The sequence below is a fragment of the Betta splendens genome, chromosome 13 (assembly GCF_900634795.4).
Source record: "Betta splendens chromosome 13, fBetSpl5.4, whole genome shotgun sequence".
Classification (NCBI taxonomy): Eukaryota; Metazoa; Chordata; class Actinopteri; order Anabantiformes; family Osphronemidae; genus Betta; species Betta splendens.
In genome coordinates, this window is record NC_040893.2 from 1,283,438 (window position 1) to 1,301,634 (window position 18,197).

Sequence of the window (18,197 nt, forward strand, 5' to 3'; positions counted from 1 at the left end):
TGAGGCCCAGTGGCCTATACAAATATTACCACCACAAGTCAGTGAAGATGTGGAACTACATGTCTGCACATACTGTAAATGAGCAAAACCGTGACAGTAAACTCATCATTCATAGGAATGTTGTCCTTGTGGCGGCTGTGGTCTGGTAGAGGCCTGGTCCAAGTAAAACAACACCTACACCACGGTAGAGCACTGGGAGAGAGGCTGATGGTGGTACGGGTCCTGTGAGTGTGTTAGCCGTCCAGCATTGTTAGTCATGAAATACACAGTGCCAAACAAAGGCCTTTTTGTTGTTTCCTGAATACAAAAAACATTTATTAAAATTAACAGAAGATGGTACTGCATGACAATAAAACACCAACCTACAAATTGCATAAACAGGAGCAATCACACAAAAAATAAAGTGGCAATTTTTTCGTAATCACAACCCTAAAACCTGTGTACACAGGCTCCTCCAGCCATTTCAGGCACAGCATTGACCCATTCTGCCACAGCTCAGTGCATACTTTACACCCAACAATATTCCTGCAGCGTGCTGCACTCATGGAGAAAAGAAAAAGGTAAATACTGTACTAACCTGTGTGGTTATGACTGATCTCACTCAGGTTTATATGCTTAAACTCATGGCTAATAATAGTTTTTGTTACTAATGGTTTTAGTTGTAATTTTATATGCACCACAAAGCATCAGTTTTCATTGGAAAAAAACAGCAAAAAACTAATTATATCTTCATAAACTAAACATGTGAAGAGTTTGAGTTCCCCAGACTTTGCTTCCCTCATGAACTGGGAAGCATCTGATAAGTTCTGAATGCTCACTAAATCCTCTAAAAAGTCTTGGAAGACGTCAAGCAAGTTCTCAATTTGACTCCTCACTCCCTGAACAGAAATATCACTGCTTTGACAAGAAAAAATAATTTAACCAATACTGTAGAAACCAAGACTGCTTCCCCAAAACATATACATACATATACAGTCATGGCCAAAAGTTTTGAGAATGACACAAATGTTAGTTTTCACAAAGTTTGCTACTAAAGTGCTTTTACCTCTTTGTTTCAGTTGTTTCTGTGATGTACTGTAATATAACATTCTGGAGTATATGCAAACTGCTGTTATAACAACTTAAGCAGCAACTTTTCTAATTTCCGTACTTCTTTAAATGACCCCCGTGGTCTGACCTGGTGCTGTCTGTTTAAACTGTTTAAAAATTGATACAGCTGTACATATATAAACATAAATGTATAGTGTAATGTGAAGAACTATGAGTATGAACAAGGTCTGCCAGTTTTAGAACTGGAGCCACAGCTCCCAGTAAGTCCAGTAACTTCGTATTGTAACGAGAGACCCCCCCCCCACACACAAACACACTGTAAGGTGTGCTCTGACAGTACGCACATTAGACGAAAGAAGCGCGGCCTAAGAAACTAAGACTCTTATCTTGAAAAGACTACAACCACGACAGGAAGCCGGTGCTCAAGCGCAAATTAAGTAATGGATTTATATTTATATTTTTATATTTTCCTTCCAGACAATATCGACTGAAATCAAGCCGTCTTCTGGTTAAGTTGTCCAGAAGATAAAATACAAATCACAACCATTTTCTCGTTTCTCTTGATATGAGCGAAAGACGGAATTTACTCAAAGCAGCGTGTTAAAAACAAATAAACAAGCTGAAAACGGCGTTTTCAAAACTAGACGCGGAATTGGATTTAAAACGTTTCCCGTTTTCTCGTTTTGAGGAAAAAACCGGCCCGTTTTCTCGTTTTCCCACCTTTTATTCTGGAGTGGGAAATCAAACTGTTAGAAAGTACACGGACCTAATCTAACAGTAAAAACAAGTTTGGTTCACAAATATACGCATAGTATTTTGAAAGTCGAAACCGGAAAAATGAATTAACTGTAGTCCAACCGCTTACTTGACAGTAAAGCTAATCTGCAGCAGCGATGTCAGTGTTGATTTGCTTTATAGCTGTGGTAGTTTTGTGTTACGTGATTGTGTACTATGTTGTGTTCAGAGGAATGGGATTCTCAAGTTCAGTGAAGCTGCAAGGGAAGACGGTTATTGTTACAGGTAAGGAGCGCATTTTGCTAACATGTAGCGCCACCGTCTCTGTGCAGTTAGCTTTAAAAAGAGGAAGTCGCGACGAGCGTGTTTTGTGCTCTGCTGTAAAGCGCGTAATACGGGCGCAAGACGTTTTTGAAGCGCGGCTGGCTGAACGACGGATGAACGAACGACGGCTCACTTGACCGCAGTCCAAGACTGGACCCGCATGTTTAGGAGTTGCTAACTTAAATTACACAAATATACATATATAAGATAAGATAAGATAAGATAAGATAAGATAAGATAAGATAAGATAAGATAAGAAAAATCTTTAATAGTCCCACAGTGGAACTTACTTCACAAAAAAGCAAGTACAGATTTAGAGAATACAGCGACTGTTAGGGAAATTGTTAGTTCCCTTCGTAAATCTTAAATAAAGCAGACACAATCAGTTGAGACCTTCTTCAGGATTTTACTTGCAAGGAGTGAGCAGTTTACAGCAAAGGCAACTTCCTCTCACTGAAGAGAAGACAAGGATTCAGCTCATAATATGTATTGCATTCTGGGAGGTGCATAGTCACACAGAACGTAGGAAATATTCTCTGCACAAAGCAAGCATTGGGCTCATCAGATAAGGATGCTACACACTGGTACTCCCTATTTCTTGCAGAGCAGAAGGGAGAAAACTTCAAGGCTATAGCACAGCTAACAAGGCTTGAGCAGATCAGCAAAATAAATTCCAACAATGTTTCAATGATTAAATGCAGTATTTCTCCAACATTTCCCTCCTGTTTAACATTGAAACATTTATTAAACAATCATGCATACATCAGAACAGCACAACTTCTTTCGATTTTCAGTGCAGTCATCATAAAACATGAGATAAATGTTACAACATCGTAGGCAGGGTCAAAAGCACAGAAGCACAATATTTACAGCTTAGCGTCCATTTCCGTCGACATCGTGGAGATCCTCTTCACAGTTATCGAACTTCAAAGGTGTATAGAGTATTTGCCGAGAGTGCATGACTGCGCACACCCTGAGAAGGCCTTGATTCACCAGCCTGATGATCATGGCCCTCAAACAGGGAATTACGCACAACACAATCAGCATCAGAACCAAAAGAATGAGTAGAATCGGTCCAAAAATCTTCATCAGAATGTCAGTCCATGTGCCAGACCTAAACCAATCAAACCAGGATTTGTCTTTCACTACATCAGCCGCCTGCACACTGGATATGTGCTGTAGGTCACGGAGTGCCTGTTGGGTGACCTTTGCGTCTTGGTCGTCTCCTGGAATGTATGTGCAGCACTTGGGGCCCACTATTGCACACACTCCACCTTGGCTTGCAGTGAGCAGATCTAACACCAGGCGGTCCTGTAACTCACGGAGTGTTAGGGCGGTGAGACGACGATCTATACTGGCAAGGGCCGTTACCGTGACATTGAAGAACAGGGTCATGCGGTAATTTATGGTTTCAACTCTTAGCATGATTTTTCCTACCCCCAACCATGGAAATAGGGATAGTGCCACTTTCTGGCCTGTAGTCCAGAGCTTCTTGTCCATGGGGACGTCTGATCCCCAGATCCGATCACTTTCCTTCAGATCCATCTCTCGCTTCCGTAGCCGTCCCTTGTGAGTCATCTGCTGTGGTGTTATCACGTAGGAGCCATCTGAAACATAAACAGGGGCACAGCGTCCTACCCAATTGGGTGGAAGATGCACATAGATTGTGTGCCCACAAACATAATTGATATCAGACTGTGGGAGAGTCCCCATGAAATCAGGACCATCATAATAAGGGACACACTGAACCCCCTTTGGTGCCTCAGAAGTGTTGAAATGGGTGGCACTGCGAGTGCAAGGCATCTTCGCAGTCTGGCAGTGTTTCAGGGGAACTTCCCCTACGGAGATGGCTAAATCCTTATTCTTTAAAAGAGAAAAGCTGCTGCTCTGGAAACAGTGTCCCTTGAACTGAGGAGGAAAAGGAACATGATCAAATAAGATGTCTGTGGAGAAGTTGGCACTCAAAAACCGTGTATAATTACGACCCTGGTATGGTGGAGGACGTGGAACTAGCCCTTTCGTTTGACCTCGGAAAGAGGCATAGAAAGCATCAGGTGACACCAGTGAACGTAAAGTGTCAGGATATAATTGCTCTCGCTGTGGGTCTACAGGCTGAATTTGTACATCGGGGTTCGCAACAGATTTTGGCATGTTTCCACACACATAACAGCCACTTTCAGTAAAATTATGAGTGCTCTGTTTAGCAAGAAACTTCATGTAACGATACCACAAGTTAGTGTGATACTGGTCAGGAGGTCTCTCCTCATCCTGGATGAGGTCAGGGAGTGGCCTAGCATCAATCAACAGTACAAGGGCAGTTAGTACAACTCCCGTGGCTGGACAGTGTCCCCTCACAGTATCTCCTTATGAGAATGTCCCCCTAAGTGAGAGAAGGTACCGCTGGTTTCTTCACTGCCGTTGAGACGACCAGTGCTCTAAATGCTGCTGACCCCCTTTGTATGCAGACTTTTCCCCTCCCTCAGTTGGGTTTTTTCTCACGGACAATACTACTCGGTTGCCTGTACCTGTTGTCTTTTACAGTGTGTGTTGTGTATCCACCGGGAGATGCCTTCGACTTTGCAGGCTGTAGGTGTTGTCAGCGTCACTCTATGTGGGCCTCCCATCGAGGTGAGGTCCAGTTCTTGCGCTTTATGACTCTGGTGAACACCCAGTCTCCAACCTACAGTGGTCCCTCCTGTGGGCAAGGCACGTCTTGAAAAGCATTTTCAGAAAAACATTTCTTATGATGTTTTAACACCTTTGACATATGGAAGGAATTGGAAGGGTTGTATAAATTTAAATATTGTACTGATTTGCACAAATGTTGCACAGAGGAAATTATTACATAAATCACTGATGCAGTAGGTGAGTTAATGTAGCAATAGGAAGTTAACAGTTCTGGTTATATAGTCTGATAGCAGCAGGTAGGAAAAATCTGTGTGGTCCGTTTTCACTACAAATTCGATCTAGTATCCCAAATCGTATTATATCATACTAGAGTTTTGCTACAGCTAGTGGATCTATCCATTTGGAAAAAAAGGTTAATAATTGTCAAACACTACTTTTTACATTGACAGCTAGTTAATTCACAAAAATCCAATATGCAAATAATGAAATGGATATTCTGCTATAGGGAATGTTCTTCTTGTTTGTCGAATAATTCCTTTAGGGGTTATATTTAGAGCAAGTGATGCATCGGGAACAACATTTTTTTAGAATAATTTGTAAATGCATAAGCTGTATAGTAGTTTGTTTTTTATCCATACCATCCCCCCAGTTGAGACATGGCAAGGCCCACGTCTCAATATTGCTGCTCCTTTATAGAGGGATGTTGGTAGGACAGGTTCCCCCTCTTGTCAAACATAATAACCCTGTGGATTAACAGTTGCTCCTTTAAGAGTCCATTTGTCTTTTTCACACTTGGGGGCGCTGTCCTGCATTTCTTTCAAGAATGTGCTGTCCACTGGGTCAGTGAGATAAGTGTAACATCGCTTTGCAGCGCTTTTTGCTTCTTCATCTGCTTTAGCATTGCCTTTTGACACTCTGTCTTTAGCGTTAGTATGAGCAGTGAATTTACAAACGGCTATTTTGGCTGGTAGTTGTATTGCCTTTAATAGATTTCTTATTAAATCACCATGCATTATAGGTTTTCCCGTTGATGTTATCATGCCTCTATTTTCCCATTGACTGGCAAATATATGAATAGTTGAGTGGGCATATGCGCTGTCAGTATAGATGGTAACTACCTGACCTGTCATAAGTTTGCATGCCTCAGTCAGTGCAATTATTTCTGCTGCTTGTGCACTGTAGTGTGGGGGTAACGGCTCAGCTTTCAAGGTTTCAGTATCAGTTACAACTGCATAACCGCTTTGTGTCTTTCCACTTTCAGACTTTGTGCTTGATCCATCAACATAGATAAATACAGAACCAGGTATTGGGTCGTCCTGTAAGTCTGGCCTAGGTTTTGTGACTTTTGAACACTCTACTAAACAGTCATGTGGTTCTCCGTCTATTTCTGTGGGCATTAGGGTCGATGGGTTCAGAACCGTACACCTTTCTATTGTCATGTGTGGCTGTTCCAGTAGGACTGCCATACACGACAAATGTCTCGCTGGGGACAGTAGTTTTATCTTTTCTTGCAGGAGCAAAATAGAGATGGCATGTGGCACCAGCAGAGTCAGTTGGTGATATAGCACAATGGTGGATGATGCTAACACTGCTTCTGCTGCTGCCTCCACTGCTCTTACACATGGTGGCAATGCCCTGGCAACTGGGCCCAGTCGTGTAGAATAATACGCCACTGGTCTCATTTGCATGCCGAATCGTTGTGCCAGCACAGAGACCATGTATTCTCCTTTACAGTCTACTGTCTGCACAAAGGGTTTGGAATAGTCAGGAAAACCTAACGCTCCTGTCTGAGTCATTGCTTCTTTAAGTTGTGTGAAAGAGGCTTCAGCTTCGGTCGACCACTCTAGTTTCATGTGCATTGGTATTTCTTTTTTAAACATCAGCTCTTGGAGTGGGGCCGTTAAATGTGCATAATCTGGTATCCACCTTCTGCAGTAATTTGTCATGCCCAGAAATGACATCATTTGTTTTTTAGTTTGTGGTTTAGGTGCTTTTAATATAGATGTGACTCTAGCTGGATCTAGTTTTTGTCCGCCAGCTGATATGATGTGTGCTAAATATTTCACTTCCTCCTTCCACAGCTGTAGTTGGTTTTTACTGACCTTGTGGCCATTCTCTGCCAGAAATGAAAGAAGTGCTACAGTGTCTTTCCTGCATTCTTCTTTAGTCTCTGACGCCACCAGAATATCATCTACGTACAGTAATATCTGACTACCGTGTGGGGGTGTAAACTTAGCAAGATTCGCTGACATGCACTGTGAGAAAATAGTCGGGCTTTCACAGTAACCTTGGGGTAGCCTGGTGTATGTGTATCGCTGACCTTTGTAAGTAAACGCAAACCAAAATTGTGAGTCTGGATGTGTTGGTATGCTGAAAAAGGCATTACTAATATCTACAACTGAAAAAATCTGCTTATCTGGGTCTAAATTATTCAGAAGAGAGTAGGGATCAGGTACCACAACTGCTCTTGGTTGTACAGCCTTATTTACAGCTTGAAGGTCTTGTACCATCCTCCAGCCAGTGGAAGGAGGAGCCTTTTTAACTGGGAATATGGGAGTATCGCAAGGAGAGCCATCACACTTAGTCATCAATCTTAGTTCTTAACAGGGAGTCTATGACGAGTGCTATTTCTTGTTCTGCATCAGGTCTGAGTGTATTAGTCTAATATTGTCTCTGACATGACTTATAAAGTTGTTGTTTTTTTTCTACATTTGACAAACATTGTCAAATCATTTCTGAATCTAAGCGTTACAAGCGTTCTTCATTGCAGTTAGCTGTGAGCATTTCTGAGTCTAAGCATAGCAAGCATTCTTCATTGCTGTTAGCTGTGACATCATCAGTGAGTGCGTGTGCGTGTGTGTGTGTGTGTGTGTGTATCTTCCTTGTGGAGTGTGTCAGTGCATTCACCTCCCTCCTCAGTGTTATCTACACTGGTACTGGAACCCCATCGGCCTCTCGCCCATCACTTTGCTCCAGCAGAATCATTCTGTGGACAGTCAGCTGCTCTGTGGCCTCAGCCGTGCAGTATGGGCTGCGTCTCTCTGCCAAACCTTAAGCACGCTGTTGCTGATTTTTGATTTCCTCTAAGGTGGGCTGTGGGCACAGTCTGGGTTGTCCAGTTCAGAGCTATTATCTTTCACACCGTCATTGAGCTGTATTCACACTTGTTTTGGATTCCAATCATACACTCTTTTCATTTCCTTTTTGACAAATATGGTTAGGGTAACTTGTGGGTAATCATGCAATCTTTCACATAAGTACACTTTTACTTGAGGTTCTTCCTCATCAACGTCACTCTCACTTTTCTCACCCTAAATGGTCGTCCACCACATCCTCTAAACCTTTTTCTGTCACGTCCTCTCTGTCCACTGTTATCTTGCCAACAGCATTCTTCACTTTCTACAACAAACATTGTTGCTTTTGCTTCATTTCATTGATTTGTATTCAATATCTGAACATAGACTGTTAGTTTCATACACCACATAAAGTATTTTAACAAAAAGGAATTATAACAGAATGTTAATATTCGTGCACCACTTCCACAACATTCCATCTAATTAATCAATGAGCTTGTTCTTTCCTATATTTTAATTGACGCATGCCTTTATATTTAAGCACATCAATTATATTATTTTTGTTCTATTATAGGTTATTTTTTATATTAATATAAAACAATTATTAAATTATATCTATTATATAGTTTCTATTATATTTCTATCATTTCATTAATATTTTTTATGTCTTCACTTAATTTATTCCATAGTTTTACACCACTTTAGTGTTTATTTTGAATTCAAAATCTTGTTATGCATATAGCATGAATTTTTAACTGGTCCCTTTATTATATTCCCCATCTCTTTCTTTAAACAGTTTTAGTTATCACTGTTATTTTATCCACCAATTTTTTACACTTTTTTTTTTTTTTTTTAAATTTCCATCAAATCCCAATTTCTTTTTCCACTGTGGTAAGTTTTATATATATTATTATAGTCGACTAAGAATGTCTTTTAGACATGTATTTCGAATCACCTTCAAGGTTTTCACCCTTAGTGTTCTTTAATTTGCTTCACTATGAGGATTGAGATCAACGATCAGTCACCGCGTTCACAGAGATCATCGACTGTGCCAAGCTTCTACAGGAACTAGTTTCCTGCGGACACAGCTGTCTCAGTAAACCAACCTCTCAATTTTGATCTCAATCAGACACACAACACAAAAGGTCTCTGAGACTTCCTCTAAGAAGTTAAAATTCACTTAGAGACCGACAAACAATAACACTTATTTATATAGTCTGATTTACTTCAACTGATCACAGAGTTTACGTTAACACCGTTAGGTTTCCACTCTGCCGCTGCTTCAATCAGACAAACTATCATTAATCTATTTTACGAGGACCCCGTCCTCTTTTACCTCGTGACCTCGTCACGGAACTTTTCTGAAGACCCAGTCTTCTTTTACCTCGTGAGCCACTCACGGAATTCTTATGAGGACCCGGTCCTCTTTTACCTCGTGACCTCGTCACGGAACTTTCTGAAGACCCAGTCTTCTTTTACCTCGTGAGCCACTCACGGAATTTAAGATACCTTAGGATTTACTCTTTTCATACTCGCCTGATCTGTGTCCTGGCCCTGGTTCAGGATCCCGTCACCTCGCCTCGTCGGACCACCAGCCGACGTCTGACCTGGGCAGGAATTCACCTCCCAGGATTTTCTGCAGGTTCCAAACCTGGCTGTGCACAGACTTCAGTCGCCGACTCGATGTCCCTGCAAAGAGAGGATCTTGGGATCCCCCAAGGAGGATCCCAATTATGTTAGGGAAATTGTTAGTTCCCTTCGTAAATCTTAAATAAAGCAGACACAATCAGTTGAGACCTTCTTCAGGATTTTACTTGCAAGGAGTGAGCAGTTTACAGCAAAGGCAACTTCCTCTCACTGAAGAGAAGACAAGGATTCAGCTCATAATATGTATGCATTCTGGGAGGTGCATCGTCACACAGTACGTAGGAAATATTCTCTGCACAAAGCAAGCATTGGGCACATCAGATAAGGATGCTACACACTGGTACTCCCTATTTCTTGCAGAGCAGAAGGGAGAAAACTTCAAGGCTATAGCACAGCTGACAAGGCTTGAGCAGATCAGCAAAATAAATTCCAACAATGTTTCAATGATTAAATGCAGTATTTCTCCAACAGCGACAAAACAGTGCGTTTTAGTACAGTACAGGTAGAGTGAGTACGAGGTCATCGAAGGGTTATTGCACAGTAATGACTATAAGTCTTGAAAAGGTTTGTACAAATGTTGCACAGAAAAATGTGTAGCACATTGTGTAAACATATATATATATATATACTGGCTTGAAAGGGCTGGGCTGAAGGACAGCACAGAGGCACTCATCCTGGCTGCACAGGAGCAGGCCCTGAGCACCAGAGCCATAGAGGCCCAGATCTACCACACAAGACAAGACCCAAGGTGTAGACTGTGCAAAGAGGCCCCTGAGACGGTCCAGCACATAACTGCAGGGTGTAAGATGCTGGCAGGGAAAGCATACATGGAACGCCATAACCAAGTGGCTGGCATAGTATACAGGAACATCTGCACGGAGTATGGACTGGAAACCCCAAGGTCAAAGTGGGAAACACCTCCCAAGGTAGTAGAGAAGGAGCGAACCAAGATCCTGTGGGACTTCCAGATCCAGACTGACAGAATGGTAATGGCGAACCAACCAGACATTGTGGTGGTGGACAAAGAACAGAGGAAAGCCGTAGTAGTGGATGTGGCAATACCAAGCGATGGCAACATCAGGAAAAAGGAACATGAGAAACTAGAGAAATACCAAGGGCTCAGAGAAGAACTGGAGAAGGCTTGGAAGGTGAAGGCCACAGTGGTGCCGGTGGTGATTGGAGCACTGGGGGCAGTGACCCCCAAATTGGAGGAATGGCTACAACAGATCCCTGGAATAACATCTGACATCTCAGTCCAGAAAAGTGCAGTCCTAGGAACAGCAAGGATACTGCGCAGAACCCTCAAGCTTCTTGGCCTCTGGTAGAGGACCCAAGCTTGGAAAGTGGATGAGAGACCACCCGCGTGGGGTGAGAAGGGAGTTTTTTCTATGATAATGCACAGAATTTGCACAAATATTGTACAAGGGGGGATTAAATTCAAGATTAAAAAAACTGTATTAAATTATTTTTTATTGCATCATTTTGCAATTATTTTGACAGACTGATGGCCACCGGTAGGAAGGATCTCTGGTGGCGTTCTGTGGAGAACCTGATACTGATCAGCCTCTGGCTGAAGGTGCTCCTCTGTCCAGCAGACAGTGTAGGGGGGGGAGACGTTGTCTAAAGAGAGGAGTTGGACCAGCATCTTCCTCTCAGCTACAGCATGTAGGGGGTCCAGCTCCACCCCCAGAACAGAACCAGCCCTCCTGATAACTTTGTCCAGTCTGTTACTGTCTTCTTCATTCATGTTGCTGCCCCACAGACCACAGCCTAAAACACTGGACCCACAGACTCATAGAACATCCTCAGCATGGAGCTGCAAACGTTAAAGGACGTGGAGCTGAAGGAGTTCTTTTTCCAGTCCAGTTTATTGTTCATGTACACTCCCAGGTATTTGTACTCGGTCACCACCTCCACCTCTTCCTTCTAATAGTGAGAGGGGTGACAGCACTCAGATTTCCTAAAGTCGATCACCAGCTCCTTAGTTTTACTGATGTTCAGTTGGAGGTGGTTCTGTCCACACCAGTCCACAAAGCTGTCCACCACTTCCTGGTACTCTGTGACATAACCACCCTGGATACGTCCTATAATAGCAGAGTCATCAGAGAAGTTCTGGAGAACAGGACTCTGACTGGTACCTGAAGTCTGAGGTGTACAGGGTGAAGAGGAAGCAGACAGGACTGTCCCCTGTGGAGCTCCTGTGCTGCAGACCATGGTGTCAGAGTCACAGTTCTGCAGGCGGACATATTGGGGGCGGTTGGTGAGGTAGTCTGTGATCCATGAGATCAGGGGGGGGGCTCCACCTGCATGTCCTTCAATTTCCCCCCCTAGCAGTGCAGGCTGGATGATGTTAAATGCACTGGAGAAATCAAAGAACATGATCCTTACTGAGACGCGAAGCTTGTCCAGGTGGTTGTAGGTGCGATGGAGCAGATGTATGATGGCGTCATCCACTCCTAGATGGGGTTGATATGCAAACTGGAGGGGGTCAACTGAGGATTTGACCAGAGAACGCATGGAGTCCAGGATCAGCCTCTCGAAAGCCTTCATGATGTGAGAGGTCAGCGCCACGGGTCTGTAGTCGTTGAGGACTCTGGGACGTGGCGTCTTATTCAGTGGCACGATGCATGACTTCTTGCACTCAAGAGGAACTCTCTTTAGCTGCAGGCTCGCGTTGAAGATGTGTTGGAGGACACTGTGTGGTGTCCTGGGGAGCACAGACTTTCAGCACCCTTGGGCTGATTCCATCAGGTCCTGTAGCCTTAGTTGGATGAAGCTTGTTTAGCTCCTTTCTCACCTAATCTGCTGTGATTGTGTGTGAGGTAGGGGTGGATGAGCCCTGTGGGTGATGTGGAGGCGATTACTAGGTAACCACTGATGCAGTGGGTGAGTGAATGTAGTGGGAGGTAGTTAACAGTTCCGATTATACAGTCTGATAGCAGCAGGTAGGAAAGATTTGCGGAATCTCTCCTTCACACAGCGAGGGTGGATCAGTCTGCTACTGAAGCTGCTCCAGAGCAGACAGTGAGTCCTTCAGTGGGTGAGAGTCCTGGTCCATGATGGATGTCAGTTTAGCCAGGACCCTTCTCTCACCCACTTGCATGTTCTCCCCATGTTCGCGTTGGTTCTCTCCATGTTCTCCGGCTTCCTCCCATGCATTGGGTCCATTGTCCATGGGTGTGAGTGTGTGTATGAATGGTTGTTTGTCTGTGTGTTGCCCTGTGATGGACTGGCGACCTGTACCCTGCCTCTCGTCCGTAGCCGCAACCCCACGTAAGATTAAGCGGAATAGAAGATGGATGGAAAAATAGCGTCTCATCATTATCATTTGACCCACGAGACAACATCACCACATTATTTAGTGCATGGAAGATTTTTATAGTATGTAGTATAGTAGTATATACAAATTATGGCAGTTTTAAACTAAAAATAAGAAGCTGCATGCTTAGAACGGTGCGTGGTTGCGTGTAAAGCATTCCCTTTGTGGCAGACAAGCTGCTACAGTTTAAAAAAGTGAATAAGGATGACCGCGGGGGGTGGCTCCCATTAAAAAAAAAATTATATACATTTTTTTAATACAATATATTATAGTTTTTATATACATTTTATATTTTATTGACATAAGATCGTAGCAATTACCAGCACACTTATTCAGTCCTCGTTCTCATTCAGCTACTGCCTTAAATGGAATACGAGCAACGATCAAACATAAGCGTCATATTACGCCTATTATTATTATTATTATTATTATTATATTTTATGATAGTGGCAGAGTATACAGGACCACAATATTAATATGTTGATATAATGTTCGCAAGTATTTATTTACAAACACACGTTCACTGAGAGGACTCGTTCCTCCCTAGTCATATAAAAGATTAGTCCATATTGAACAAATCGTTCACGAACGACACATCACTACAAAATATACTGTATTTTACCATGAAAACCAGTGACGTTTGAGTGAGACACCTACTGCACAGTTTAAAGTGTAGTTGCTGAAGTGTATATCACCTTCTTCTATGCCCTCCCTGGCTTTGTACAATTATTGGAAGGACTTTTGCTAAACTAGTAATCAGAGTATATCTTGTTGTCAGTCCTGGGCTTGGCTTCTCTGCGAATGAAGTCTTTCATGAGATGCCAAACTAGCTCTATAGGGTTCAGATCAGGTGATTCAGCTGGATTGCCACCATTTTCGGCGGCAATGCCTCCTGCAGCAGAGTGGAAATTGCCCTCAGCTTTGTTTGGGCAGGATCTGATTAGATGTCCTTCTTTGCCACAACCAAAAAATTTCATAGCTTCTGACGTAGCAAACAGTACATAATCTAAGTCACCAATTCTCAGTTTAAAGATCAAATTTAGGTCCTTGTCCTTCTTGTTCAGCTCCATGTAAACTTGCCGTGTGTGTGAGACCACATGCCAGAGCTATGGTTGTCCTCCGGTTGAAGGTAGTTTTCCAAACGGTGAGACAATTTTGCCATGTTTTCTCTGCTTAACAGTTCATCGACAGTGAGTGGTGGAATGTTTGACAAAGTTACCTTCTTGGCTGGCTGCCAAGCCAGCCTCCAGCTTGCAAATATTTTTTGCTTTGATCATTTTTGGTGGAGACGTTTTGTTTTTACTATGGATTTCACCTGGACCAACTTGCCTGCAGACCTCCACTTCTGTTACATGGAGCTCGCTCCAGCTGCATTGAGTGGACGAGGCGATCTCAATCTTGGAGGAGGAATACTGGTGGTAAGACTACCCCGATGTGGGAGAACTTTATGACTGGTTGTGCTCGAGGCGGGAAGAATTAGAGCGCTTTCAGCACCATGCCCGCCTACGCAAGGGTAGGCAAGGGTGGCTCAACGCCAGCTCCTGTCTCTTCACCAACGCCCCACCGATCGCCAGCTCATGCTTCGCTCCTCACTCAAGTTCAGTCTTTGGTTCCTGTTTCCTCTTGGTTCTCTTGCTCATGTTTCTGTTACTGCCTCGCCTCTGTTCCCTGCTAGAGCTGCAGCGAGAAGGGCATGCTGGAGAAGTGATACCGGTAAGTGATCAGACAATCTGTCAACAAACTGGAGGTGAGTACTGAATATAGACAGAGTACAATGACTTGCCATATTGTGATAAACATGAATGCAAGGTTTAATTTATGTATTTTACATTTACCTGTGTCATGTGACCGGATTTATTGCCCGGAAATTATACAGACAGAGAGTAGCCGCGAAAGTAAGGAGTTAGATAGAGAGGGAGAGTAGTCGCCACAGTAAAAGAGAGAATATTAATTAGTGCTAAAAGAGATGTCGCACTTATACAATCTGTTAACTACAGAGGCAGCCGGTAAAAGTGTCTACCCCCACCGTGTTTGGGTTTCAAATCTGCCGCGTCAGTGGGGTACTGTACTGCTTGTACTGCGTTTGTACTGGGTTTGTACTGCGGGAGGAGTGTGTTACGTCCTTCTGGCCTGTAGGTGGCGATTGACTCCCACTCTTGGTCCTGAAACATCGTAGTTGCTTACGTCATGTAGCCTCTTGTAGAACAACCAATGATCAGGTCTTGGGTGGCCTAGTGGTTAACGTGCATGGCCACAACGTTTTTTTTTGTCCGGGGTTCGAGTCTGAGTGGAAGCAGTTTTTTTATATTAATTATTGGAAAAACAGCGTCTTATCATCATCATGTCATCACGAGATGACAACGTTGTATTACTTAGTGCATGAATCGCCAAGACCACGAACCGCTGGTCGCGTTATAGTATGAAGTTATGAACGTAAGTAAATTATGGCAAATTATGGCAGTTTAAAACCGAAAATAGGAAGCTAAACGGTGCGCCCTCCCGCGTGCAGCGTTCGATTTATGGCAGACAAGCTACTGTAACCCTGATTTCTTGCTGTTGGTACGGGCAATTTTCTTTACGTGGAATGCTTCTTTAATGCACCACACGGCAAGACAGTACGGCACATGTACACTTTTGTCTTTACGCCGCTCTTATCCAACGCGCGTCACCTTTTTCCTGTCCCCCGTCAACAAGGACAGGTAGGAACTAATGTTGATGACAAATAAAATCACAGTAGCTGAAATGTCACGTTTCCCAAACATAAAATAAAAAAAAATAAAAAGGAATACTAACTAAGGTTACACTACTACAATTTAAAAAAGTGAATAAGAATGATCTAGACCAGAGGTCTGCCACCGGTAACACCCACGTTTTAAATGAAAAAAACAAACACTGGGAGCCGCGGAGGGCGGCAATATTATATTATTTGAGAACATTCAACATTTGTTTTTTAATCCAAAGAAGACATAAAAGTCGGGGCTCAGAGATCTAACCGATGCTAAAACATTGTCAAGGCATCGACAAGGACAGCTAACTAGCTTTTCCCTGCTTCAAACAGCTGTTTTAACTGAGAGCAACCTGTGCGGCATCACCGGTCAATCTGTAAACGTATTAATTTTTTTTTGTAAATAAAAATAATGTTTGCCCTGTTCAAACCTGCATGGGGAATTCTAAAAGCGGCTGAGCAACTTCGTAGGAACACATTTCATATGGTACAGGTGAAAGGGAGACTAACAACACAACGCAGCCGAGGCTGTAGCAGCAGAGAAACGCAGATCTTTGTCCTGCGTGTTGATGCCCTTCCCCCAGTGTCACCGCTCTGGGACGTGGATGGCCACGCCCACTTTCATTCAACAGAAGGACATGAAAGAGGGAATAACGAAATAAACAGCTGGTTAACTTTGTGGGAACATGGCTGTAGCTCTGCAATGACTTTATGAGGTACAGGTGAAAGGAGTAATAACAAAATAAACAGCTGGTTAACTTCGTAGGAACACCTTGTAGTAGGAACTGGTATATTTAGAAAACCCAGTAGTCCTAGTGTTAAGGTGTGTGAACTGGGGAGGAGACGGCAGCAGCGACTGAAGAGCGACTGAATAGAGTTGATGTCTTCCCCGCTGACAGGCGCATTCATTTGATAATGCACGTACCTTGGCTGACAGTTCAGTCAAAAACCATACTGAATCTTTATTAAACCGTCCCTGAATAACAAGTATGAACTGCAGTTTCTTCCTTGATTATCCATGATTATTATGAAAGAAGCGCAAATCTTCGCCAGTCCAAATTGTGCAATTAATACTGTGTTTACAATAAAGGTAATAAATAATAATATTAGTATTTTCATTTTAAAAAGCACTGCATATTTTAAACGAATGTCGAAGTGCTACAAATAACTTAGATCAGAAAGCTACGATAAATACATACGTTTATTTTTGCAGAGTAAACGTATGTAGAACAAACTACTTGCTGCATTAATGAGTCTTAGACCTGCAGCTGATCACGCCGCCCGATGCTGCCCTGTCTCCCACGGAGCTTTGTCCTGAAGCTGAAGTATTTCTCACCTGCTGATCGAGTAGTAGCAACACATTAGCATGTCTATGCGCCTCTACGAAGGAGGGGGGAGGGGTGTGTAGATTTCCTTTGCGACTGTGAGCAAACATGAGACAAGCAAAAGCTTGGTCGAACTCAGATCCAAGTCATCTGAGTATGAAACACATCACATTTCATTCGATCTCGTGTTTCATTGGAGCGGTAGTCTGGAGCTCTCTGCTAAGACTGCTGCCCCGCGACCCGTCCACGGATGAGCTTCGATTAAAAATTAAAAGCAGAGGTTTTTCGTTTTTCTCTAAACGAAAAAAACAGCTTAAAATTCAAGTCCGTGTGTTTTTGTTAAAAAATATTTTTGTTCAGTTTATTGGTTTGTAATGCGGTGCTTTTATTCAGGATAGATAGACGGATGGGAAATCAAAGTTTTGAAACGTACACGGGCCGAATAAGTCACATCAGCCACTCATTCAGTTACAATGACACGCACAGTCAAAACAAATTCTCGCTACATCTCGTGCACCACTGCCCCGTTCCTCTCGTAGCCCGCATTTGCACATCCATACATTTGTGTATTGGTCACTCTCTGTCTGGACACATGACTCCGAAACACGTCACGTGTTTGTGTAAAAGTTTGATGTCTCCACCAAATTATAAGCAGAGGTAACGAGAGAACGACTTTTTGTGTTTTCCGTTTGTCTCTAAACAATAAAAACATTAACTCCAATTCCGTGTCTTTTTGTAAAAAACAAATATTTTTGCCTGTTTTATTGGTTTGTAAGGCGGTGCTTTGATTAAAATCCGTTTGCCGCTCATCGAAAGAGAAACGAAAACGCCGGTGAAAGTGGCTGGATGGACGGATGGGAAATGAAAATGTTGAAACGTACATGGGCGGAATAAGTGCTCTCAGCCACTCAGTTACAATGACACGCACAGTCAAAACAAGTCAAACTGCAGTTCTGCAGACACAGAGTAAACGCGTAGGAACAAACATGTTGCTGTAATGCGTCGCTGTAGATCTGCTGATTTCTGGCGTCCTGTCAAAATTACGATCGACAACTGCTGTAAAACAAATTCCTATGATTATTACGGTTATTTACGTAAAATCTACGACAATTGGAAAACATTCATTAACAAGTTGTGGAAGTTTAAAACCTAAATAAGCGGCTGTAGTCGCAGATGGACTGCGCTCTACGTCTTTACTTGCGCATTCAAATTATATTAATTAAACCGCGACGCATAATCATGGTATTATGTGAAGCCAATATGTTGTATCAGATGTTAGAGCGGTGGGTGTGTACGTATTTTTAAGAGACGCCTTCTATTTAAAGACACGAAAAAGCTGAGGAGAATGAAAACAAGAATTTGTTGCTGCT

The 18,197-nt window shown here is 42.9% G+C and overlaps 2 protein-coding genes across 3 annotated transcripts in view; one reads left to right on the forward strand and one right to left on the reverse strand.

Moving 5' to 3' along the window:
- Positions 1-1,877: 1,877 nt before the first annotated feature.
- Positions 1,878-18,197, forward strand: part of dhrs13b.1 (dehydrogenase/reductase (SDR family) member 13b.1) — a 40,042-nt gene continuing 23,722 nt past the window's right edge. The window contains exons 1-2 of one of the 2 annotated variants that reach the window (XM_029171875.3): positions 1,895-2,070; positions 14,453-14,490. Coding sequence is in view for 1 of the 2 variants with exons in the window: in XM_029171874.3 (XP_029027707.1) it covers positions 1,944-2,070 (127 nt within the window). In the remaining variant the exon portion in view is untranslated. Of the gene's footprint in view, positions 2,071-14,452; positions 14,491-18,197 lie in introns of both variants that reach the window. The other variant, XM_029171874.3, reaches the window with a different exon arrangement.
- On the reverse strand, positions 2,500-4,458 carry LOC129605049 (syncytin-2-like). Its single transcript, XM_055514224.1, has 2 exons — positions 3,547-4,458; positions 2,500-3,420 (listed from the first exon to the last, which is right to left on the reverse strand). Exons 1-2 carry the CDS (start codon positions 4,324-4,326, stop codon positions 2,983-2,985), a joined length of 1,218 nt encoding a protein of 405 aa, XP_055370199.1. The 5' UTR covers positions 4,327-4,458; the 3' UTR covers positions 2,500-2,982.

Bases quoted from the DNA above. Each gene is read 5' to 3' on its own strand.
- LOC129605049 (XM_055514224.1), bottom strand. From the start codon at position 4,326: ATGAAGTTTCTTGCTAAACAGAGCACTCATAATTTTACTGAAAGTGGC. The intron at 3,421-3,546 runs GTAGGAAAAATC...CGTGAGTTACAG, and splicing joins CCCTATTTCCATGGTTGGGG to GACCGCCTGGTGTTAGATCT.